Source organism: Paroedura picta, chromosome 1, assembly GCF_049243985.1.
Source record: "Paroedura picta isolate Pp20150507F chromosome 1, Ppicta_v3.0, whole genome shotgun sequence".
Lineage (NCBI taxonomy): Eukaryota > Metazoa > Chordata > Lepidosauria > Squamata > Gekkonidae > Paroedura > Paroedura picta.
Window position 1 is genome coordinate 26,383,060 of NC_135369.1, and position 23,859 is coordinate 26,406,918.

The window sequence follows — 23,859 nt, forward strand, 5'->3', positions numbered from 1 at the left end:
GTTACTGTGTCCTCAGTCCCCTGAAGCTGGTACCAGGCTGTGGGACGCCTACAGGAAAGATGAGCCATGTGGTGCTTTCTCTCTCGCTCTCTCACTCCCCCCGCCCCCTCCTGGCTTCAGCTATCCCGTTTTCCACACTGCTTCTCTCCCCTCCCCCTCAGACACCCTTCATCCCCCAAACAACTAGGTTCTTTTGTTGAGGCAGGTTACTTTATTTGAATCACTGGTACTTTCAGCATGTTGTTAAACAACACCTTGGACACACAACACACTAGAAATACACTGATGAGCACACACAGACGAGTACTCCACAAGATAACAGACAGAACACAACGTGTGGGCGCAGGAAGGATCTGGCGTGCGCACCCCACAGCAACATCCCTCCCCACCCTGCAAGGCTTGGAGGGGGTGGTCCTTGCCCTGCTAGGACAGCAGGGCTTGTAGGACGGGCAGGGGGACCATTCTGTCCGTATGCCCTGTGTCTCCTGGAAGTGCCTGACAAGCACTGGGTAGAATTCCTTTCCAAAGGGGTTGAGGGGGAATCTGAGGGATGTTCAAGGACAGCTTCAGTGCAGTGAACTCCCTAGAGAACATGGGCATGGGATCAGCTCCCCGGCTCTGTTGGTTTCCATCAGAGCATTGCTCTGGGGTTAGAAGGGTTGGAGGCAGCAGCAGTTCTGCCCTGGGTTTGGCCAGTAACCTCCAGTGCTGGCTAAATGGAGTCTCCCACCTAGTGCTTGTGAGTTGACTGCCTTGGCTTCCTGGGGTCATGGTCAGCGTGTGTTGGGGAGGTCCCATGCCACTCTCTGCAGTGATCAAGATGGAAGAAGGTGGCAGTCCTTCCTCCCCTGTGTAAGGGAAAGTTGCCATAGCATCTCCTTTCTGCCTGGTCCTTCCCCTGTGAGTGTTCCCACCTGCCCTCAGGAGTGGCCTTGCACACTGGTCCCCGACTTCCAGTTCCTTATTCAACAGCCTGAATAAGCACCTGAGGCTTGCCAATCTCTGCTACTCAGCCCTGGCCCATGTGAGCAGCAGCCAGCCCTCTGTGGCTGTCCCACCATGGATGAGAAGGTGACTGTCCTGACACTCGCCCAGCTGGTGGGTGACAGCATGTCTAATTTTAGGTGGCCCTGATTTCTTGGGGGGAACGGGGACCCCAGAGTTGCCTCCTGGGCATACTGCACCTGGCTCTTGGTGCACTGTGGAGGAAATGGATTTCCACCCAGACTCCCAAGGGGAGGGATGTGTACTGCCAGCATGACATACCTGTACAGAAATGGCCACAGAGCCCCAACCAATGGCCCAGCCCCAGAGGTGACCATCTCGGCCTTCCTCCTGTGGCCCCGGCACCTGCGGGCTTGCACATCAAAGACACTTAGGCTGATGAACACAGGAAGTGGGCCAAGCCCCCCCGCAGGACGGCAGCCCCCACCCAGCCTGGAATGTGACACGAAGATGCGGAGGGGGAGAGAGAGGCCAGATCCGGGGGTCTGAAGAGACAACCGGGGCTCCTGGCTCTGGGAGAGAGGGGGGAGGCCCCTGCTTCAGGCACCTCCTGGGCTTGGCAGTGGGGGGGGGGAGCCTGGGAGCTGGTGCCTGGCAGCACTGGGCTCAATCCCGCGGGTCCTGGCACTGGCGGCAGATGGCCATGTCATCCAAGTAGCGCTCCACCTGGATGGTGCAGGAGACGAAGCCAAACTTGCTCTGCAGGAGGGCTGTGGCGTCCTGCAGCACCGTCTCCGCATTGGTGCTGGGCTCTGGAAGCAAATGCCAAAGGTGGGGGTCAGCTGCCTGGCCAAGGTGCACACACACACACACACCCCTCTCCAGGATGGGAGAAAGGCAAGGTGCCTCAGCCACGCTTACCGATAGCCACGTGCACAGCCACCACATGATGGCTGAGAGTCAGCGCCCAAAGATGCAGGTTGTGGGCACCCTTCACTCCCTTGACCGAGAGCAGCAGCTCCTTCACCGCCTGGAACTCCACACCCCGTGGTGCGCCTGGGAGACAGGAGGAAGAAGAAGCTGAACTGCTGTGCAAGCAAGTAAACAAATGCCTGTGGCGATTTTTGGGGGGTGGGATGAATGAAATCAATTTGATATGCAGTCTGGCCATCAGTCAGTGTAGCTTAGAATCATAGAATCCTAGAGTTGGAAGGGGCCATACAGGCCATCTAGTCCAACCCCCTGCTCAACGCAGGATCAGCCCAGAGCATCCTAAAGCATCCAAGAGAAGTGAGTATCCAACCTTTGCTTGAAGACTGCCAGTGAGGGGGAGCTCACCACCTCCTTAGGCAGCCTATTCCTGTGGCTGTTGGCACCTGTCCAGAGGCCTGACATTAAGATTTGGAGCTGGTGAGACAAAAAGGGTCTTGTTTAAACGCCACTGCAGCCAATCCAAAGCACCTCTGGCTGCTTGGTTTGCATGTGGCACTTTTCACAAAGGGCGTCAGGCTCTTTGGCATGCAGGCTTAACCCCGTGCAGCTGGGTGGCCTCGGTTGTGGCAGGGTTGAAAGGTGTGTAAGTTGCAAGGGGAGATCTTTGCCTCATGACATCATGCACCAGTCAGGCCAGAGTTTTAAAAAGGAAGATTCCCTCCACCAGCACCACCAAAAAAATGACTGTCTGAAATATTTTCTGTGTATCTTCCCCATGCAAAGTTGATATTTGAGCTGTGGTGCTTTCCTAATTGGCAAACATCAGTAATTACGTTGGGTACTGGAGCAGCAATGCCTTTGCTGCTTAGGGCAGGATTCTTTTCACATATAATCCTTAATTTTATATAGTAGAACAGTAGTTGAAAGGGCAGGCAAGAGGGGTGGGATGGGCAGTGCTCCCCCCCCCCCCAGTCCTAATAGCCAGTGGAAAATTTCTACCACCCAGTTGCTTCTGACTGGAAAACATATGGATGAAAAAAACAGTAGGCTCTTGGAAGAAGATCTCTCACCTTCCATCAGCACCCGGAAGACGTCACGCAGGATGGTCAGAGTGGAACCCAGCACAAAGACCGAGAAAAGGAACGTGCTGATTGGGTCAGCTATCTTATATTGGGGCTGCAAAGAGAAGAGGAGAGGCTGAAACAGCAGGCAGAAGGGACAGGGGCCTTCCGTCCTACTCTGAAACCTTGCTCTTGGGCCTGGAACAGAGGCCAGGTCTGCCTTGGAGTACAAATTTGGATCACGGCTGGAGAGCGGCTTCCTGTGTGCTAAGCTGAACGTTCAGGAAAAGCAGAGGGGCTGCTGTGGGCCTCTCGCTTTCTCAGTGTAGGTCAATGTTGGCATTTGTGATCAAGGACTCCTAATGACAAGGGGAAAGTTTACCCATATGACCCCAAAGACACTGCAGAAGCTTCATCTCCCTCTTTGAAGAAAAAGAAGCAGCTTCACCTCCCTCTTTGAGCAATGCTGGAGGAAACTCTTTGGGGGCATAAATGTCTCACCAGCTGCTTCCTCCATCAGCCCCTGGTCCTGCAGTCTCCCTCCAGCTGAACTTTCTAGGCACAAGAGTCTAGCTGAGGTTAAGAAGTGGGGCCTTGTGTGGTCAGAAAAGCTCCTTGTGCAAAGGCAGTGGGAGGAGAGAACGAAGCATGTCCCCGCACATACCTTGAAGTAGATGACAGTGGCAGCAACAAAGACCCCGATGCTTTGGAGCAGGTCCCCCACCACGTGCACGAAGGCAGCTCGCACGCTGGTGTTGCTGTGGGTGGGGATGGTGGCGCCACAGGGGCTGTCGCCGATCCGCTCATAGCCCCCCGTGCTTGGGCCGTGGCTGTGTGGGGAGCCCGACTGATGCAGGAGGTAGGCCATGCTGCGGAGAGAAGCACAAGCACTGTGACCACAGACACTGGGGAGCAGACCAGACGTTACAAAACAGGCTTGTAGCCAGCCATTTAGCCCAGAATCATCTCCTCTGCCTGGCAGGGGCTCTCAGGCGGAGATTTCCCCCCAGCCCTTATTGACTGGGATGCTTTTAGTTGAAGAAGCTTTATGGTGGAGGAGGACACTTCCCACATGAAAGGAACATGTTCGACCCCTTAACTGTGGCCGTCCTCTTTACCTTTGCAGAAGCAAGGTATGCATAATTATCCTAGCCAGTTTGGAAGCTCCTGCCACCCTTGGCTCAATCCCCCCACATCAACTTTTGCAGAAGAAAGAGGTGTGTTCCCTCCCTAGCAGCGTTCCCTCTAAGCTGTGTGCATGAGCAGATGCCCCGCCCAGCAACAATCTGGAACTGCACAGGGTCTTGCACTGCCCATCACCCATTTTAAGATTACCGTAATTCTATTCTGCTCAGGATGCAAACTGCTCCACTCTGAAGGGGAGTGGGGAATTAGAGGGGACATTGCAACTCAATCAGCCATTCCACTATGTTCAGTGTGACCACAGGATCCCTGCCCCACCCAGTGTGCAGCCTGCCCTTGTCCCTGGACAGCCATGCAGAGCGGCAGGATTCTCAGTGTCAAAATGATAGGTAGGCGACGGAGGTCCAGCTTCCTTCTGGCTCCTTCTTTAGTGAGAATTTGGCCAAGAAACATGAAACCCCAGAAAGCTGCTGAAGCTGACTGTTTAAATGATTGCATCATATGTAGCTTGGCCATCAAGAAAAGAATTGTTCTCATGCACCAGATTAAGTGTGGCGGAAAGGAAGGCAGTGGGAGGGCCCAAGACAGCTGCTATGAAAAACACAAAAGTTCTACTGCTCATGCAGATCTTGAGAGAGGTTCACCCTTTCCCACCCATCTGCTAGTTTTTGCTAGGAACTGAAAGAAAAGAGGGATGCTTCTTGGGGTCCGAACGAAGGCGGTGTGTGCCTATCAACAAATTAGCAGCTCATCATTTGTCCTTTGATGCCTTGTTCTACTCAAAGCTGTTCATGAAGGCAGCCTAGGAAGTTCCTTTGAAGGTGATTGCCCTGTAAGAATGACCCAGCCTGGGATTCTACACGCAGGAGAAGATTCTCCTCTGCTATGGCTCCATCAAGGAAGGGCAGCTGATGTTCAGCAGTCTACTGCATTTGTAGTGGTGATGCCTACACACACTCCTCTGAAGAAATAGTCTCATGTTTTCATTGTATATTAAATATCTTTCTATGGGGAAGGGAGGGAATGTCCTCTTTTTAAAGTCTTGAGAATGCATGGAGCTGTTGCCGGAAGGAAGTTCTACGCATGCCGTGAATGGAAGCCGAAAGGGATATCTCCTTGCAGCCTAATCATGTCTACTAGACCTGGCAGACTGCTATGCCCTAAAATCAACCCCCCTGTCCTCCTCTTCCAAAGACATTTTGTTTGCAACCTCCAGCCAGCTCCTTACATGATGTTCACACCCACAGCGCAGGCCGAAGTGCCCAGCATGGCTGATGCTTCAATCTCATAGTCGTTGCTGATGATGCGGGCAGAAGCCAGGTAGACGAGCACACCTGTGACAATCCAGATGGACAGGACAGAGGCCAGTGCACCCAGGGTCTCTGGGGAGAAAAAAGGCATCTGCCAGTCAGGGCACCTAACCTGCCAAAACAACATATTTGCCCTCTCAGGGTATGAGTTTTCCCATGCACAACACACCTAGTTTGTTAGCTTAGCAAAGGGAAATGACTTGGATCTTTCACCCCAAAAAAACTTTCAACCAATCCAGGTCAAGGAGGTATAGCAGTTTATTTGTCAATCAGATAAAAACTAATGTCTAAGAACAGAACCTTGTGAGCATCTTTGTGCATTTTACAACTCGGGGACACAAAGGTTCAGAGATGTTTTCTTGACATGTGGACCAAACATGTAAGTGGGCAAAAGACTGCAGCCCACATATGAGCACCATATTAGCCCTGCCAGTTTAGTAAGGAATATAACCACTAAGCACAAGCGCAGTGTTGGGACAATACACAAGCAAAAGCAAAACACAATGCCAGGCTACATAAAGGTAAAGGTATCCCCTGTGCAAGCACCGGGTCATGTCTGACCCCTGGGGTGATGCCCTCCAGCGTTTTCATGGCAGACTCAATGTGGGGTAGTTTGCCACTGCCTTCCCCAGTCATTACCGTTTACCCCCCAGCAAGCTGGGTACTTACATAAAGTTAAGGGAAGTGTAATGCACATATACTTCACAAATTGATGGCGTTGAATTTGTGAAGTCTACATGCATTCTACTTTCAGACCTGGGCCCTGATGGAACTATTCAAGTTCCATGGGGCCTGCAAAATGGCACTATTCCACCAGGTCTATGGTTGAGGCCAGAACGAGCAAATTAAATCATATACGCCTCCCTCCTTCCCTCTCCAAAATAAATCCCACCACTGAATACTGAATGTATGGATATTACTGTCTCATTGGAAATTAACAGAGTTCGGCCTTTTTGTATCTAACACTGAGGGAAGGCAAATCTTTCATATATATATTTTGGCCAGCAATAAAGACAGGCCTTACTGGTCAGCTCTGGCAGGAAAATAACAGTAACATGGAAAAGTGAAACAGGATTGGAAGCACATGTAGGGATGCCAGTCTCCAAGTGGGACCTGGGGATCCTCCAGAATTACAGCCCATCATCAGACTACAGAGATCAATTCCCTCTGGAGAAAATGGATGCTTTGGACAGTCAACTCTAGGGCACTGTAACCTCCCCGGGGGGGGGGGCAGGCTGCATCCCCAAATCTATAGGAGATTCCCAGCCTGGGTCTGGCAACCCTACCCCCCTACCCCCTGCCAGTGGCAAGAAGGAACCAGACAACCCTAAATACAAGGCAGGTAAGGGAGAGTGAGGTAGCTCCATTTCACAGGAGGGGAAGGAATACTGAAGCAAAGGGAAGGTACAGGTGAGGGAGAAAATGACTGAGTTCCTTTTACCACATTACTGGGGAATTGGGACCCCTCCTCTCTTCCAACTGCCCACTTTTGATGCCCAGTAAATGGGCAAGGACAAAACGATCAAGGGGAATGGAAGCTGTCAAATTCAGATCTCCAAAAGAAGGGCAAAAGGTCATGTCAAATGCAGCACCACAAGGATTTTGTCAGTACCGGGGTTGCCTTGGAAAAGGACCCCCAAGTGGGTCTCAATGGAAAGAAACCTCCCATCATTTAATGTGTAGCTTGCATCCTTTTGTCCTTGTTATGTGTACGCGCTTTTATCCTTCCTAATAACACCCCCCTGTCTTAGCAATCAGGAAGCCCTGCTGAAGGCCGGACTTGAAAGGACCAGCTCTCTCTGCGACCACTCAAAAGGGAGGCCTCTGCCCTCTTTGAACTCAAATATGAGAGAACTGCCTGAATTCATCTGCCACAGCTATTTACAGGAGCACTGTGTTGATGTATTAAAGCCAGGAAATGATGCTTGAGCGATCTGTTTTGAAGATCACCAGAGAGAAGCCCGCACACATCTAGGCAGTTCTGCTCGAATAAATTCTCTTTTGCGAGAATTTGGCAAAAGACAGACATGATAGAGGACAAAGGGAACTGCAAACAGCAATGCCTCCCCCTTACCTGTTTAACTAGTTAACCTACTTTCACCTTGCAAAATGGATTAGGGATGCCAGCTTCCAGGTGGGACCTGAGGAGCCCTGGGAATTATAGGTTACCTCCAGGCTACAAAGATCTATTCTCCTGGGAAAATGGGTGCTTTGGAAGATGAACTCTCTGTCGTTATACCCTACTGAAGTCCTTATCTTCTCCAAGCTGCAGACCCCAAATCTCCAGGAGTTTTCCATCCTAGACCTGGCGATCTCCCTCACCCCCATCCTTAGCAGGTGGCTGGGGGAGACCTGGCAACCCTAAAATGGAGGCCTTGAAAGTCTGTCACAAAAACACACCCCAGATTCACAAGGACAGACCCATCTGCCATTGCTTGGCCTCTGGCCACTCCAAACATCACAGGGGGTGACAAGTGCTTCCACAGCGCTGAACTGTCCCTGCTTTCCCCCCAGCTGTGCAACCAGAGACCAGTTTGAGGAGTTTATAAAAAAAAATTAATTGCCATTGCACCACAGCACAATAATGTTGCAATGATTTATTACTGTGATCTGCTCAGTCCTTTGACTTCCCAGGTTTTTTTTAAGTAGGTCTAACCCTTTTTTTTGCAGAGATATAATGGCAAAGGTCTGTGCTCTGGGCAGTCAAAAATCCAGGGGGGCGGCTGGATTGAGTTAATGTACCTGAACGGTGCCAGCCAAAGGTCATGGTCTTGGTGGCTGGACGAGTGGAGACCCAGAGGGAGAAGAGGCTGACGCCCATGCTGCCCATGTCTGTCAACAGGTGAGCCGCATCCGTCATGATAGCCAGGCTGTGTGCCAGGTACCCACCTGCAAAGCAAAAGAGACATGTCTCAGTGGTCCCCGATGCTCAGGATGTAGAGAGAAAACCCAGAAGACCACCCAAGAGTAAGCATAAGAGTCCCCTAGTTTAAAGACTAAGGGGTCTGGTTTGACCAGAGATTAACTTGGTTAGTGCAAGCTGCTCGTGTTAAAAGATTGGTTACATCAGCATCAGATATTATCTGTCATTTCTTTTATTCATCTGGCTCAGTATTTCCTAGCCACCATTTAAGCCAGCCAGTATGGGAGGGGCAGTATACGAATTTAATTAATAAATAAAATAATAAATATGGGCCTGCATCAAAGTTTATATGGGTCTGGTATCTGGACTGATAAATAGGGGAGTCCTTTGATTCAATGTTTACATTTTAATGTTCCATCTGTAGAACTCCAAATTGTGTAGCAGTGGTAGCCCTCCAAGCTGAACTGAAACAACCATTTTTTGAAGCTCGGGTCTAGTTGAAGGCTTTCCCCTTTAAAGTTAAAATTTTACTCTTCAGCATCCAAGAGGGCTACCTTGGCTTAGTGAAAGAGGACTTTTACAAACTTGTCAAGTGATTAGTACAGTTCCTCAATCTTTCCTTGGACTCCCTTTATTCAGTTACCAGATGGGAAGCCACAAAATGATCAAGAAATGTCTGTTTAAGTACAATTATAACAATCTGTAGAGCACAACATGTTTGTTCTACTCCTTGTTGGTATTTTTTCCACTTGGAGAGCTCCCCAATTACTGCTCATATTTGCCTGTTCTGCACTATTTTTTTCAATTTATTTTTCCATTTATTCCCCACTCTTCCCTAGAGGCTCAGGCAGCTTATAGGCAGCTAATCTGGTGAACCCTGTTTGATTCCCCCCTCCTCCCCCACATGCAGCCAGATGGGTGACCTTGAGCTGGCCAGAGCATTGATAAAGCTGTTCTGACCAAGCAGTTATCTCAGGGCTCTCTCAGCCTCACCCACCTCACAGGGTGTCTTTCGTGGGGAGAGGAAAGGGAAGGTGATTGTAGGCTGCTTTGAGACTCCTTCTGGTAGAGAAAATCAGCATATAAGAACCAGCTTCTTCTTCTTCTCCTTTATGTGGGTGCACCTGCTATCTAGGGCAGTATCTTAAGATATCATACTCAGATGGAATATGTGACTGTGGTGCAAGCAATGTAGACGCCCTACATCAAGTGACATTTGAATGCAATAATTTTTTGAAGCCTAGAAATCTTTTAATTCTGCCTTTGCTTCAAAATATAAATCTGTTGTGGGGAGAGAAAAGGGAAGGCGACTGGAAGCCGCTTTGAGACTCCTTTGGGTAGAGAAAAGCAGCATATAAGAACCAACTCTTCTTCATCTTCTACAAGGGACACCTACATAACCTTTCCACTTCCGAGGGCCTGCAGATGGCTAGGCTTGTCAAGGACAAGTTGGGAAAGTCCTGGAGATTTGGGGGTGGAGCCTGAAGAGAGCAGGCTTTGAGGAGCACAGTGACCTCAGAGAGGTGTAATGCCATCAAATCCACCCTCCAAAGCAACTGTTTTCCCCAGGGGAGCTGATATATTATCTGGAGAGCATTTGTCATTTGGGGCTGGGAGGGGGGTGTCTCCAGGTCCTGTCTGCTGAGCCCGCAGCTTCTATCCCTTAGTGACTTTCTCTGACGGTCACATCTGCTGCAGCAGTTTTCTTCCCCTTCCACAGGCTTTGCATAGTGAGCAAGGGGGACACATTTCCCACAATTCCTGTCCAGAACACCCACCTATGACCTCGCCAATCATGAAGAGGAAGCAGACCACACAAGCAATGCTGAGTTTTCGCTGAGCCTGGAACTTCAGCTGGCTCTGGCTGGGGGAGCAAGGCCCGAGGTGACAGTGCGGGGCCAGGCGTCGCTCCATCTCCAGGTCCGCCCCCCCCGCAGCATGTCCGTTCTCCGGGGGCAGGCCAGGGAAGGCATCTGGAGGGCCTGCAAACAGACTGAGAGATCATCACATCAGGAGAGTCCCGCACAATCACCCCCCGCGGGATCTACTGAGACCAGTGTCTTCTTTCCCGCAGTGGGTAGCTGGACGATCATGACTTCAAGAAAAACACAAGCAGGCGATGAAGAGGCAAGACCTGTTTTGGCCATCCTAGTTCTGAGCACACACCAAGGATTGCTGTGTGCTCAGCTGGAAGGGGGGGGGGGGTCGTGGCCATAAGCTCAATGCTACTATAGAAGCCTGGCAGAAAGGTCAGGCTGCCTGTGCCAGGTTGGGAAATAGTCAAAACCAGGGGTAGTCAAACTGCGGCCCTCCAGATGTCCATGGACTACAATTCCCAGGAGCCCCTGCCAGCTTTTGGAGGGCCGCAGTTTGACTACCCCTGATCAAAACGATAGTAGGAGACAACCTGTCAGGCAAGGTCCAGGAGAAATTCAAGGAAACTGACAATGGCAAACAGTTTATTTCCAGCGTAATCTCAGCAAACAGACAGTCATAACGAGTCCCTAGGTGGATTTCTTTGTTTTCGAAGAACTTCTTCAGTGACTTTTAAGAATAATTTCTCTTTTCCATAAATTTTAAAGACTCTGAGTCCACTAGATCCTCAGATTGTATTGAGTGTTAAAAAAAAAAAACCTTTGTGTTAAAGTGATATTTTGAAGACATGAGTGTAAAGAAACCTGTACAATTTATGGAAAAGAGAAATTACTCTTAAAAGTCACTGAAGAAGTTCTTCGAAAATGAGATATCCACTTAAGGACTCCTTGTGACTGTTTGCTGAGATTACTACACTACATTGGAAATAAACTGTTTGCCATCATCAGTTTCCTTGAATTTCTCCAGGTTGAGAAATACCTGGAGATTTTGGGGAAGGAGTTTGAGGAAGGTGGGATTTGGAGAGGGAATTCAAGGGTGTTTAAGGCCATAGAGTCCACCTCCTGAATTTGCCATCTCTGTTGCCTGGAGATCAGGAGCAACCTCAGGAGATCTCCAAATACCACCTGGAGACTGGTAACCCTACAGGAAAGAGGCAGGCCAGGGACAAAGTGCTAGGCAGGTTGTTCCTTCCCAGTTGTAGTTTCCTTGCTTAAGGTGTGTGATATCTGACCTGGTGGCCCATGTTCCTCAGCCAGGGCTTTTTTTTGCCAAGGGTGAAGCCCTGATATATTGTTTACAGACGGATGAAAATTGCTGCTATTCATACTGTGTGCTGCATATGTGAACAGACCACACCGTTGAGTGACAAAGTGCTTCACCGTGGCTTGACCCTTTGTTTTGTAAACATTCCACTAGGAGAGTCCATGCTGCCTGCCTTTTGCAGTGGGGAACCAGTGTTGGAATGTACAAGCTCTTCAGTGTGCATAATTGAGGAGGATTTTAAAACATATGGATAATTTACGTTATTTAAATTTTCTCTTTCTATGTAATTTGTGTGTTTTGACTGTTGTTACCTGCCCTGAATCTTCGGAGGAGGGAGGGATATAATGATAATGTTAATGATAAGGAATATAAAGGATGTCCTACAGGGAGCATCGGAGGAGATGTAAATTTAGCATAGATGAGAGAAGAACTTCCTGATGATTTTCAAATTATCTCCTCCAGTCCTGATTGGTTCAACAGGAGACTGCCTGCTTTTTGAGCGTATTTCCCTCCCTGCTTGCCTCCAAAATAGCAGTTGAACAGAAGAATGAATGCAACTAGTTAATTAGGTCTTTTCTCTCCTCTTTCTACACATAGTTGTTTGTCTTCTGAATAAGAACTATGTTATTTTTTAAGCATTCTGGTGCTGCACACTCTCTGCATATTCAAACTCTGCCAACAACAACTAAGAGTCCACAGTGTTTTCAATCCTGTAGGCACCTTTGGAATGCTGACACAGGGCAGTGAGCACAACCACAGCAGGACTGCTGCAGGAGATGGGAGTCACAAAAACAGAGGCAAGTGAGGTGCAAGGGAAATGGGGAGCAAATGAAAATAAGGTGGTCTGGAATAAGCTCAGGATCAAATCACAGGGTTGTAATGATCCATAGATGACTTGGGGCTAGAAGTCTCTCTTGAACATCTCGACTTCATGCCCATGTTTTGGATCAAGCATTTTGCCATGTCCTATACATCAGCTGAGAGCCTCTTGTGGCGCAGAGTGGTAAGGCAGCTGTCTGAAAGCTTTGCCCATAAGGCTGGGAGTTCGATCCCAGCAGCCGGCTCAAGGTTGACTCAGCCTTCCATCCTTCCGAGGTCGGTAAAATGAGTACCCAGCTTGCTGGGGGGTAAACGGTAATGACTGGGGAAGGCACTGGCAAACCACCCCGTATTGAGTCTGCCATGAAAACGCTAGAGGGCGTCACCCCAAGGGTCAGACATGACTCGGTGCTTGCACAGGGGATACCTTTACCTATACATCAGCTGAGCAGTGAGCACCTGTCAGCTACAAGGCAAGGACAGGCTATCAACCTAACCACCTCAAGACCTGGAGACCTGCCAAACATCTGGAACCAGGCCAGAGAGGGGCAGAGGCAGAGCTGGGCCTCCCTCCAAAGGACTCTCTAGCATCCACAATGCTAAGATACAGTGCAGAACTGGTGCTGAACTTCCATTTGTAACCCAGTCTTTGGGTGAGACCTCAGTTTGAATGCCTACTCTGCCATGAACATTCACTTTGCAGCTTTATACCAGTCACTCATTCTCAACCTGGTACCTCACAAACTTCTGTTCGTATTTGTATGCTGATGGGTGGCCATATTGCAAGATTCTGATCACTATGTCAATCCTATCTCAGCTAATCATCCAGTTAATTATGCATCTGAACTCCAGTTAAACCTTCCTGGCAATTACGCCCCCCCCCCATCCTCTCTCTGCTTATATGTTTGGCTGAGGACATCCTATTCCATTATATCTGAAAAAGTGTTCTTGCACACGAAATATCTCCAACATAACTTTGTTGGTCTTTAAGGTGCCACTCCGCTTAGACTTTGTTTTGCTACCTCACAGGGTTATTGTGAAGATAAAATGGGAGATGGTGAGACACTGTATGCCATTTTGCGGCCTCCCTGGGGAGTTAAGCACGGCGTCCATATCTAATTAATTAACTCAATAATAAAACTGGGTTTGAATAGCTTGCAACAGGAAAGGCTGCATCCCATGCAATCTCAGTCCCATCCAGAGGCTCTTAGTTTTAAACAACCTACGTACTCATACATGAGCCTAGTCCTAGTTCTCATGCCCCCCAGCCCTTGCTGAAAATATTTGACTTCTGTACATCGCAATGGTCAACGATATGAGTCCTCACCTGGTGTCCAACAGGAAATGCTGAAAAGTTTACTCTGCAGCCTTCTTTTGGCCTGCTCCCAGTCCTAAGAAAAGCATTCTGTCTGTCCAGTTTTCATCCTTTTGCAAACTTTTATATGCTGAGCACACCTCCAAGGAACAACAAAATCCCTGGGCATGGAAATCAGAATAGCCAAAGCACTTTCAGGGGCTGCTGCATGTCTTATGTTTTCTGGATCAAAAAAATCCTGAATCTTCTGACACAGTGCTTTTACAGCTCCACTTCAAGGCACTGCGCATACCACGCACTGCTGCCCACCTCCCCCGCTGCCTCGCCTCTGAACGTGGCTGTGCCATTATTCAATTGCTGTCCTGACAGGGCAGATACTAAGGAGACCATTCAGATAAAGCCGTAGAGAGCTGTATTAAGGGAGATAATTAATAAGAAGGGATGGGTTTAGTTAATGGAGACCATCTCCCAGAGGCCTCTGGGGAAAATGAAGCATCCTCTGTTCCAGGAGAAGCTGCAGGCCCACAATTCACATCTCCGGGTTTTGCCACGGTGGCTGAACATTGGGAGGAATTGGGAATCCCCTGTTGCCAGAAGGGCTAATCAGAGGAGGCAGCTGGGCACAGAGACTGAGCCAAGGCCATTATGGAGTTTTGGGAGGCCTATACTAGAGTGGCCAGGCCAAAATTCAACAAAGAGGGCTTGGCTGCTCTCTGTAGTCTGACCAATGCCCCAGTTTTCTTCTATCACTAACATCACCATCCTAAGCAACCTTTCGCCCTCCTAAACCCATAGAGACCAAGGGTCCTAGAAGGGTGTAACTCTGCTTGGGAAGGTGCTGCTAGTATCCGTGTGTCTGAAATAGTGCCATGCTTAGGAATTTCTCAAGCCCGTTCCTTAACTCTAAGAAGGAGCATATTGGCCATGAAGGGTGCCAGGAAAAGTCCCAGTGGATAAATTGTCCAGGGTACAGTCCCGGTCAGATTGACTGATTCCTCGTAGGCTGGCTAATTTTGCCTCTCTGAAACAGGAAGAATTGAGAATCCCATCCATTACTTTTCTAAGTCCATTTACGCACTGGGAACTTCAGTGCCCCAGCTCCCATGCAGGAGCACAAATCGGGGGCGGATGAGGCACACCGGGCCAAATGCTCCCTCGTGTGGGTGCAGGAAGAGGTGGGGCAACCTGCCGTGACTAAAACTCCAGCCTGCAGCCCGGCATGAAACCTCCAGTGTGTAAACAGTCAAAGTGCAAAAACAGCCACTGCCTGCTGATTGCCAACTCCTAATTCCCCATCAGAGCTCCACTCTCTGCCTCTCTGTGTAGATGTAAAGCACCTCCAAGTTGCAGCTACCCCCTCGAGGGGTTTTCAAGGCAAGAGACAAACATGGAGGCCACTGCCAGACTCTTTGTAGCAACCTTGGGCTTTCGAGATGGTCTCCCCTCCAAGATTGCAGAAATTTAAGTTATTACAACACTCAAAACTATGACATACCCAGGGTTCAACAAGGACATAGGTTTTTTATCTCACTATTCATGCTAACCTTGTCCAACTCGTGTATCCATATTCCTCACAATTAATTTTACTTGTGATAATGTGACTGTAAGGTAATGGCAATGGAATGGAATTTTGAGTTTAACTTCCTGGCCTTGGGATAAGATAGTTACCAGCAATTCCCTTATAGGAATGTTTCACAGTTGTATGGAGACAGATGAGGCAAACAGCATATGGTGAGGTGAGAGTCTTTGATCACTGTCACAGGCAGTTTTGTTTCTCCTTTTGTTTTTGTAAACTACAACTGAATTCCAGAGGACTGATTGACTGTTTTGACAAAGAATTATCATTGGCTGTATTTGGTTGCGCGTCAGTCTCCTAATGTAACATAATTAATTCTTGCTATATATTCCCTGTCATGTAAAGAGTTCATAGTCTGAAAAAAAAAGTGCTTGCACTCGAAAGCTCATGCCCTGAATAAATCTTTGTTGGTCTTAAAGGTGCTACTGGACTCTGATTTTATTCCCCTCTAAGTAGTAACTGGGGCCAACCTACTGAGCTCCCAAGGGCTCATGGGATCCGACTAGCTTGGGCCACCCAGGCTGGACATTTTTGTCCTAGTGGTAGTCTAAAGAATTGCCACCTGGAACTGGGAAGGGAGAAGGTGCTATCATCTTGGACTGCAGACTGTCCATTTCAGTCATTCTGCCAGGCTGTGGTATTTGTGTGTGTGTGTGTTTCTTGGTGGTGTAGTATTCTCCTGCACGACCAGCTGCTGCTCTGGAGCTTTCTTAAATCGCTGAAGCAAGCATTTGAGGTGTGAGTGATGGTCAACAGGCTGGGAGCTTTGCAATAGCAGGAGGGTGAGTAATGGATGTCTTGATGTCTTTGGATTTATTACACAGTGATTTGAGATGGTTTATGATGTTAAAGTTGGTGAGGCCCTGGAATTCTGCTGGTGATAGAAAGTGCCCTGAGTCACAGCCGACTTATGGTGACCCGGTAAGGTTTTCGAGAGAAGAGACATTCAGAGGTGGTTTGCCATTGGCTGCCTATGTTTCACAACCCTGGACTTCTCTCGTCCAAATAATAGGCAGGGCTGACCCTGCTTAGCTTCCAAGATCTGATGGGATCAGGCTAGGTCAGGGACTGAGTCGTGTTATCCAGGAAGAAAGTGGCATACACCTATTTTAAAGTATACAGAGACACAGAAGGCCACAGGAAATCCCTTTTCTTGAAACAACTGAACAATGGTTTAAGTACTGAACAATAGGTTGATCATATTAGACATACGCACACACAGAACATTCAACCTAAACCAATCAGCAAAGGACAGTTGTAGAATCCATAGATTACAAGGAAGTGGGACTTCTCAGCTCCAAACAACAAAATGGCGGTATTTAGGGCCAAAATGCATTTGTCAAGAATACATCTGAAGGATTCTATTGAAATCTTTGTGCGAAAACATAAAATTGCAGATGGAATGATATGTTCGTCCCTTACAACGGCCACCATACTATTTTGTCTACACATGCATTAAAATATTAACTTATAATACATTAATAAATATTAACCTTTTAAAATGGTTACATTCCTGAGCAGTCCAAATTTTGGAATTTGGATACCTGGCCCTTGCTGAGGAATAAGAGCATGTAGAGATCTGAGAACCATACATGATGCAAGATTCAGGTGGGTAGCCAACCGCCTTGGTCTGAAACCCTCAAATAAATCTCCAGCATTCCGTATGAACAAAGTTTGAGTCCAGTGGCACCATTAAGACCAGCAAAGTGTAATTATTTGGATACATGTGTGCATGCACATGAAAGCTTATACCCAGAATTAAACTTTGATTGGTCTTAAAGGTGACATTGGACTCCAACTTTGTTCATATGTGATGCTGGAGTTTTATTTTGGGATTTGAGATATGAATATGACTGCAAAAGCATGGGTGTGCTGATTTTATCAGGGAGTTAACACCTCACTATTCCTCTTCCACAGTTGCTTCTGTAGATCTTGAGGTCTGTGGCTATATTTCTAGTGTCACATGTGATTTGAATCTGAGACACCCCATTCAGCAGGCAGCCAAATCTTGGAGCAACACATATACATGCATCCAACTAAGAGTTGACAATAAAACTCCATACAGTTGCACTCAAATTAAACGCTTAATACACACTTTCTAATTTGGGGCTGGAATTTTGCACTTAAAATATGAACAGTTGCCTTCAAACCCTTCTCGTGATTGGTTGCTTTAATTTGGGGCAGCCGATCAGAAATACTAGAAGATGTCGTTCCAACAGGGGGGGCCTAGCAAGGGGAACCTAGTGGAACACTCACCCTAGGGCCCTCCAGGACCTTAAACAGTTCCAGAGAGCCTTGAAGTCAGAGCTGTGCCACCAGGACCATGGCTAAGGCCAGGAAATGACATCACGTAGATGCTGGCCTTCCTGCTCAAGAACCCACTTGCCTCCACCAATCACAACACCAACCAACCCCCAGTAGTCAAACATTGTAAGGCAGGTGGCTTTAACTAAGATTTAATTATTTTAAAACCTAATTATTTAATTTATTATAGTATTTTGCTTGTGTATGTGTACATGTATTTATCTATTGTCATTTTATTGAGGCTACCCATCCCAAGTCTGATGAGAAGGGCAGGCTATTATTATTATTATTATTATTATTATTATTATTATTATTATTATTATTATTATTATTATTATTATTATTAGGCCTATTGGTATCCCTGAGACTCTGGTCCAGTAAAAAGAAGTCAGCGCACCTAAATAATTATTTTATAGCCCAGCGGTCGTTTGCCTCCCTGTGCTCTGGTGAAGGGGGTGGTGGGAGGGATCACGACAAATGTCAGAGAAGTCACAGATGAAAAAGGAAAGAGGTCTTTTCCCAGACCTCCCTGCCCCTCAGGCTGGCTGCCTTTCCCTGCCGCATCCTGCCGTGCTCCGATTCCATGGGGAATGCCTGGGAAAGGCAGTTTCTCCCAGTTCCTCCCCACACAGGCGAGACTGCAGAGTCTCATTCAGAGCTGGGCTGTCCCGGGGTGAGATCTCAGGGGCCCCGCCTCCCTGCCAGCTCTCTGCTTCTCTCCTTGTCGGAGGCTCCATCATTTCATGCCTCGGCGCATCCCAAATGGCTCCATTTATTACACAGACTGCAGAGCAGTGTGTCACACGCCCCCCTCTTCCGCCCCCACTCGCGGCTGCTCCCTCCGGCACTCATGGCAGCAAAACCCACCCCTGCTTTTGTTCGCACCCCCTCTCCACCCCTAATGTCTGACAGCAGAGGGGGCCCAGCTATGAAAGAGACTGCCAGCTTGCACTAGCCTAGGCTAGTGCTGCACACCTCCGAAAGCACACAAACCCAGGGCACCTGGAGACATAGCGTGGAAGATGCCTGCAAAGCAACTTCTGCGGGAAAACTTAATCTCCATGGGTTTTTCTGTAGCTCAGAGAGGGGACGGGAGCCAACAGACTGAGCCCCACAGACATGCACCCACAGGGGCTGCAGCCGGAAGGGAGAGAGGGCCTGTGGCTCAGCAGTAGAACATCTGCTTGGCCTTCAGAAGGTGCCTGGCTTGACCAGAGGTGTGCCTGGCCTCAACCAGAGCCAGGGCCTTTTCAGACCCATGGAATGAGTTGCCGGCAGAAATGCAGCTCCAAAAGTTCCAGAGGCCCTGCAAAACGGCCCTCTTCCACCAGACATTTGGTTGAGGCTCAGGCTGTACCTCAGTCATTCATCTGGATCCCCTGCCTACCCCCACTTTGGGGGTTACTGTTGGATGGGTGACCTCATTGGGTCAGGCCTTTCTGATATATATATTCCAACTTGTTGCCTGGCCCGTTGGCATGTTTTTGTCCAGAGTGAAGCAGGATAGTAGGAGCTAATGTGATTGGTTCTAGCCTAATTTTAGAATTTTAACTAGATTTCTATGTTTATTGTCATTTGTATTTTTCTGATGTAGAAGAAGAAGAGTTGGTTTTTATATGCTGCTTTTCCCTACCCAAAGGAGGCTCAAAGGGGCTTACAGTCGCCTTCCCATTCCTCTCCCCACAACAGACACCCTGTGGGGTGGGTGAGGCTGAGAGAGCCCTGATATCACTGCCTGGTCAGAACAGTTTTATCAGTGCCGTGGCGAGCCCGAGGTCACCCAGCTGGCTGCATGTGAGGGAGCGCAGAATCGAACCTGGCATGCCAGATTAGAAATCCGCACTCCTAACCACTACACCAAACTGGCTCTCCACCCTGAGACCAATTTTGGAGAAGGTGGGTTAGAAATCTAAAAAAAAAACCTGACATCTCCATAACAGGCCCTCCAGTTGGTCTAAGAACCTGGAAGAGACTTTCCTGTGCTGCAGGGATTAAATGATTACATGGTCTTGTCCCAAGGCCATTCCAGTGTCCATATCTAAAGAAACTGGGCAGAGAAGGCAAAGGGCCTCTGCTGTGCCTTTTGGAGGGGGAAAAAACCTTGTTTGTTTGTTTATATACCACTCCTCCCTGCGAGGGGCTCCGAGTAGTTTGTAATAAATAATAAACGCAGAGAAAGCCAATATCTCTCCCTTCCACCCACTAGACACCCTCCACTGGGCTAATCAGACTGGAGGATCTATAACAAAGGGGGAGCCAAGCTGAAGGAGGGGGGGCCCATATCACTACCAGACAGCCCTGACCTCAGCCATAGGCCTGGCGGAACAGTGACGTTTTGCAGGCCCTACAAAATAGAGCACCATGGATGAAAAGAAGCGAGGAGAACCTAGCAAGGCACATTGCTGTTCATTTGGGCAGCAGACACTCCATCTTCCTGAGGAGAGACTGGAGGAATGTTTTTCTAGGTAGCAAGCAGGGATGCATCTGGCTATACCAAGATGGCAGATGCCTTTGGAATCTCCTTCCCACACCAGGCATAGCCAGTATAGGACGATGCTTCCAACGGAGCCAGGCATTTGGTCCTCTGTGCTCAGCATTAGCTTCTCCACGTGGGAGCATCTTCCTGTGCCTTGCACTGAAAAGAGTCATCCTCAGCTCCCAACAAAGAATTGGGTGCCCCCAAAAATGAAGTGGGGACTTTCTGCATGCCAAGCAGATGCTGTGCCCTGCAGGGAGATGCAATTATTCTACCTTTAGCCCCCAGTATCTCATATGTCTCCCAACTGTGCAGAGGACAAAAGAATGTTATTGCATCCCCTCCACCCTACTACCTTTGCACTTTAATGTCTCCACAGATCTCTCTCCACCCTCCATTTCTCAAGTGATAGGGATTTTGGCAACGCGATGGCCTACCTCACCAGATCGTTGTGAGGACTAATCCAATAATGCCCCAAAATAGCACCGGTTGCCAGGACTTTACAATTGCTGTCAAATCACTACTGTGTGTGTGCTTTATGACAGCCTAACCAGCTGCTCTGGCAAGTTCCATGTGCAGGGTGGGGAAACTCTGAAACCTGTTGTGGAGTGGTAGAAAAGAGCAAAAGTTTTCTCCCGCCAGGTGTGGGAGGCAAAAAAGGAGGCAATTTCAACAAAACCAACAACAATTGGTGGCAGGGGAGGAGTTTTTGTGAGTCACAGCTCACTTCTTCAGGTCCTTTGTGGAAGGTTACCTTCAAGGCCACAAGTTCAGGGGAAGGGAAGAGATGCTGGGTCAGCCTGACACAAACAAGAAAGATTTAGGTGGCACATGCTTGTTCTGGCATGGCAACTGAAATAGAAAAGGTTAACTTGAGCCTGTCAAATCGTGGAAAGGAAACACGGTGGGCCGAGGTCAGACCTTGGACTGGACCCCACTGAGGCAGGTAGGGTTTCATAGAATCATAGAGTTGGAAGGGGCCATACAGGCCATCTAGTCCTACCCCCTGCTCAACGCAGGATCAGCCCTAAGCATCCTAAAGCATCCTAAAGGTTTGTTGTGTAGAAGAAGACAGCAAGCCGCCCCTCCTCTGCTCGTCTCTGGCCTAGAAAACCCCATGAGGTGGAACTTTTAGCGGTTGCCATAAGTTAGTGGCAGACTTAATGACACAAAATGATTATTATGCATGGTTGCAGATGAGATCTCACTTTTTTAGATGCACGTAGTTACGCCCTAGTTGGAAAACATCTCTCTCTCCTGCCTCCCCCCACCTGCATTTCTGCCCTGTCTTGTCTCATAGGAACTCTCTGGAGCACAAATCCCCCCTCTTTTTTGTCCTCACAACAGCCCTGTGAGGTAGGTTAGGCTGACAGCTTGGAGCAACTACTTCCAGGCCAGCTTCAAGGCAGAGCGGAGCCTGGTCCACCCGGCTTCTAATCCCAGACTGCTTATCACATCCCATTGCCTGTCCCATATCTGAGCAGAGGATGGAAAGAGAATGGTCTGCCTAATGCCAACTGGCGTGAGGGTGGCCAGAGGAGGGCCAGCTAACTTGTGGAGTGGAGCTGCTGCTCTTAACCACTACGCCACAGGATGTAGAGGAAGCCAGAGGGTTTTCAAGGCTGCAAAATGCAAAATGCAAGGATATAATCTGAAGACGCACAATCACCAGTCACAACAGCAACTCACTGTGGGGACTGGCAACACCTGAATGGTTGGTAACAATGCCAGACCCGGCTCTTCTTGCACTGAGCCCCCTTTGATCCCCACTGTTTGCATTTTCCCCTCTACAGCTGTGTGTGTGCCTGTAAACCCCCCCCCTGTACTGGATGACCTGTCTTCTGCAAAAGGGTCAGGTGCCAGGAGACAGCAGGATGGGCCATGCAGACCTGGGGGGGGGTCCCTAGGCTCCTCCCCTTTCTCTCAGAACTGGGTAATCCCTTCGGTTAGCACCCTCCAGAGCGGAATCTGCTCCTACAGACGAAAGGGGCACAAAACCTGCTGCAAGCCTGGGCACAACACCAGTGCAAAGGCAGCAGGGTCCGGAAGCAGGTTTTGCAACCCAGCAGGGGCAGATTAACCACCACTGCAGACCTGCCCCCCCCCCCCCCGCCAGGGCTCGTCCCCTCCATCAGGACCCTTGCTGAGTGGTGGGGTTGACCACGGGGCAGGGGGGGGGAGCTGGGCGTCTCTGTACCTCCCTCCCCGAGCCAGGCAATGGAGAAAGGCAGAAGGGAAGTGGCGGCGACACTCCTCGGCGCACATGCTGCCAGCCCACACCCCAGCTGTCTGTCCCTGGCGCCCAGCAGAGCTCTCCCAGGAGGTGGGGGCCACCTCCTAGTTACTGGAGGTGGGGGGTCGGGTCGGACGGCAGAGAGACGGAGGACAAAGCAGGGGCTCCGTGCGCTCCTCCCCTACCCCCCCCCGCCAGCTTCCTGGCCGCCCGCAGCGTCTCTAAGCCAGATCGCCTCCCCCCCCCCTTCAGTCCTTCTCCCCACCAGGGCGGAGGCGCGCGGGTCCCGTCGAGGGCCTTCTCCCGGGCGGCTGCAGAGAGCAAAGCCCCGCCGGCCCTGCCTTGCGCACTAGGAGACCGGCTCAGCGGAGAACTGAGGCCCCAACGGAGCGCGCCCCCCCGGCCGCTGCAGTCCTCCGGAGGCTGCTCTGGATCCCCCGGAGGAGACTGCCTGGTGCGCCTTCCGTCGCCACTCCTCTCCGCCTTCGCCCTACTTGGCAGCCGTGGCCCAACCGCGGGAGCCCAGCCCGCTCTTCCCGCTCCCCAACCATCTCCGGGCCTCTCCCCGGAGTCGTCGGCCCCTCTCCCTTCCCTCCCCTCCCCCCCCCCCAAGGCTCCCGGGAACCGTGAAGCGAACTCGCGGGCCGGAGGGGAAAGCAGGCAGGCCAGCCCAGCTGGGCGCAAGGAAGCGCGGCGCCCGGCGGGAGAAGCGCAGGTTGTCGGTCGCCGTCGAAGAAGAGCAGGGCTCCGGGAGGGGGGGGGGGCTTCGGGACCCCTGCGGGGGAAAGGGGGAAAGGGGAGGCTGGGGCTGCCATGGGCAGGGAAAGGGGGCTTCCGGGTGCGGATTAGCCGTCTAGCTTTGGCCTTCTGACGGCGGGGCCAGGCCGGCCGAGCAGGGCAGGGGAGGGGAGGGGAGGGGAGGGTAGGGTGGGGTGGGGTGGGGTGGGGTGGGGCGTGGGGGGGGTGTTGAAGGGCAAGGCCGCTCCGGGGCTGCTCCTTACCTCTTGAGGCGAAGGCTGCCGCCGGCGCCGCCGGGATCGCGGCTCCCCACCAGACGAGCGGTCTCCGAGGCGTCCTTGCCGGTCACGCTGGGGGGCTCCATGGCGGCGGGGCTGGGGGCCGGCCCTGCAAGCCAAGTGCTCCGGGGCCCTCAGCGGCGGGAGCGCTGCGGGCTCTCCATGGGGATTCCCGGTGGCTGCGGCAGCGCCGTCGAGCGGGTCCGAGTCGAGGCGCGCACAGGTGGGCGCGGGGGAGGAGGGCGCCGAACAGGCCCCACCCCTGGCTGCCAGGCTCCGCCCCCTGCAGGCAACCGGCGGGCCCACCCTCAGCTGCACCACTCCGGCCCATCCAGAGCCGTCCCGTCCCGTCGCCTCCAGTCGCGGGCGGCGCCACAAAACGAATGACAGACCCCACCCGTCGCGCAAGGCTGCCTGGATGAGAGCCCGCGGCGCAAAGATCGCGCCGCCTGCCTGGGCTGCACCTGAACGAGACTCCCGCGCGCGGATCCCGCCGCCTGGCAGAGAGAACCGCGCGGAGGGACGGAGGGAGGGGGGCGGGTAGCCCACGGCTCCTTGGTCGCCGCAGCAGGAAATGTGGGGCGGTGGGGGGCTGCGTGGACGGAGGGGCCCTGCCGCAGACGACCAAGGTAACCCTCGGGACGGATGCCTTCTTGAGACTGGGGCGGGGCGGGCGGCGATGCCTATAGCAGGTGGGGAGAGCCCCAGCTGCGGTCTGAGTCCCGGG

General features: G+C 50.7%; 1 protein-coding gene across 1 annotated transcript; it reads right to left on the reverse strand.

The window, feature by feature from the left end:
* Positions 1-206: 206 nt before the first annotated feature.
* SLC30A3 (solute carrier family 30 member 3) lies at positions 207-23,528 on the reverse strand. The gene is made up of 8 exons (XM_077330056.1): positions 23,118-23,528; positions 10,034-10,248; positions 8,135-8,281; positions 5,311-5,464; positions 3,604-3,808; positions 2,949-3,054; positions 1,867-2,001; positions 207-1,757 (listed from the first exon to the last, which is right to left on the reverse strand). Exons 1-8 carry the CDS (start codon positions 23,216-23,218, stop codon positions 1,612-1,614), a joined length of 1,209 nt encoding a protein of 402 aa, XP_077186171.1. The 5' UTR covers positions 23,219-23,528; the 3' UTR covers positions 207-1,611.
* Between the last annotated feature and the right edge of the window lie 331 nt (positions 23,529-23,859).

Coding starts and splice junctions, on each gene's coding strand:
- SLC30A3 (XM_077330056.1), bottom strand. CDS start 23,218: ATGGAGCCCCCCAGCGTGACCGGCAAGGACGCCTCGGAGACCGCTCGT. Junction 8,282..10,033: donor CATGATTGGCGAGGTCATAG/GTGGGTGTTCTG, acceptor TTTGCTTTGCAG/GTGGGTACCTGGCACACAGC. Junction 3,809..5,310: donor GCTGTGGGTGTGAACATCAT/GTAAGGAGCTGG, acceptor TTCTCTCCGCAG/CATGGCCTACCTCCTGCATC.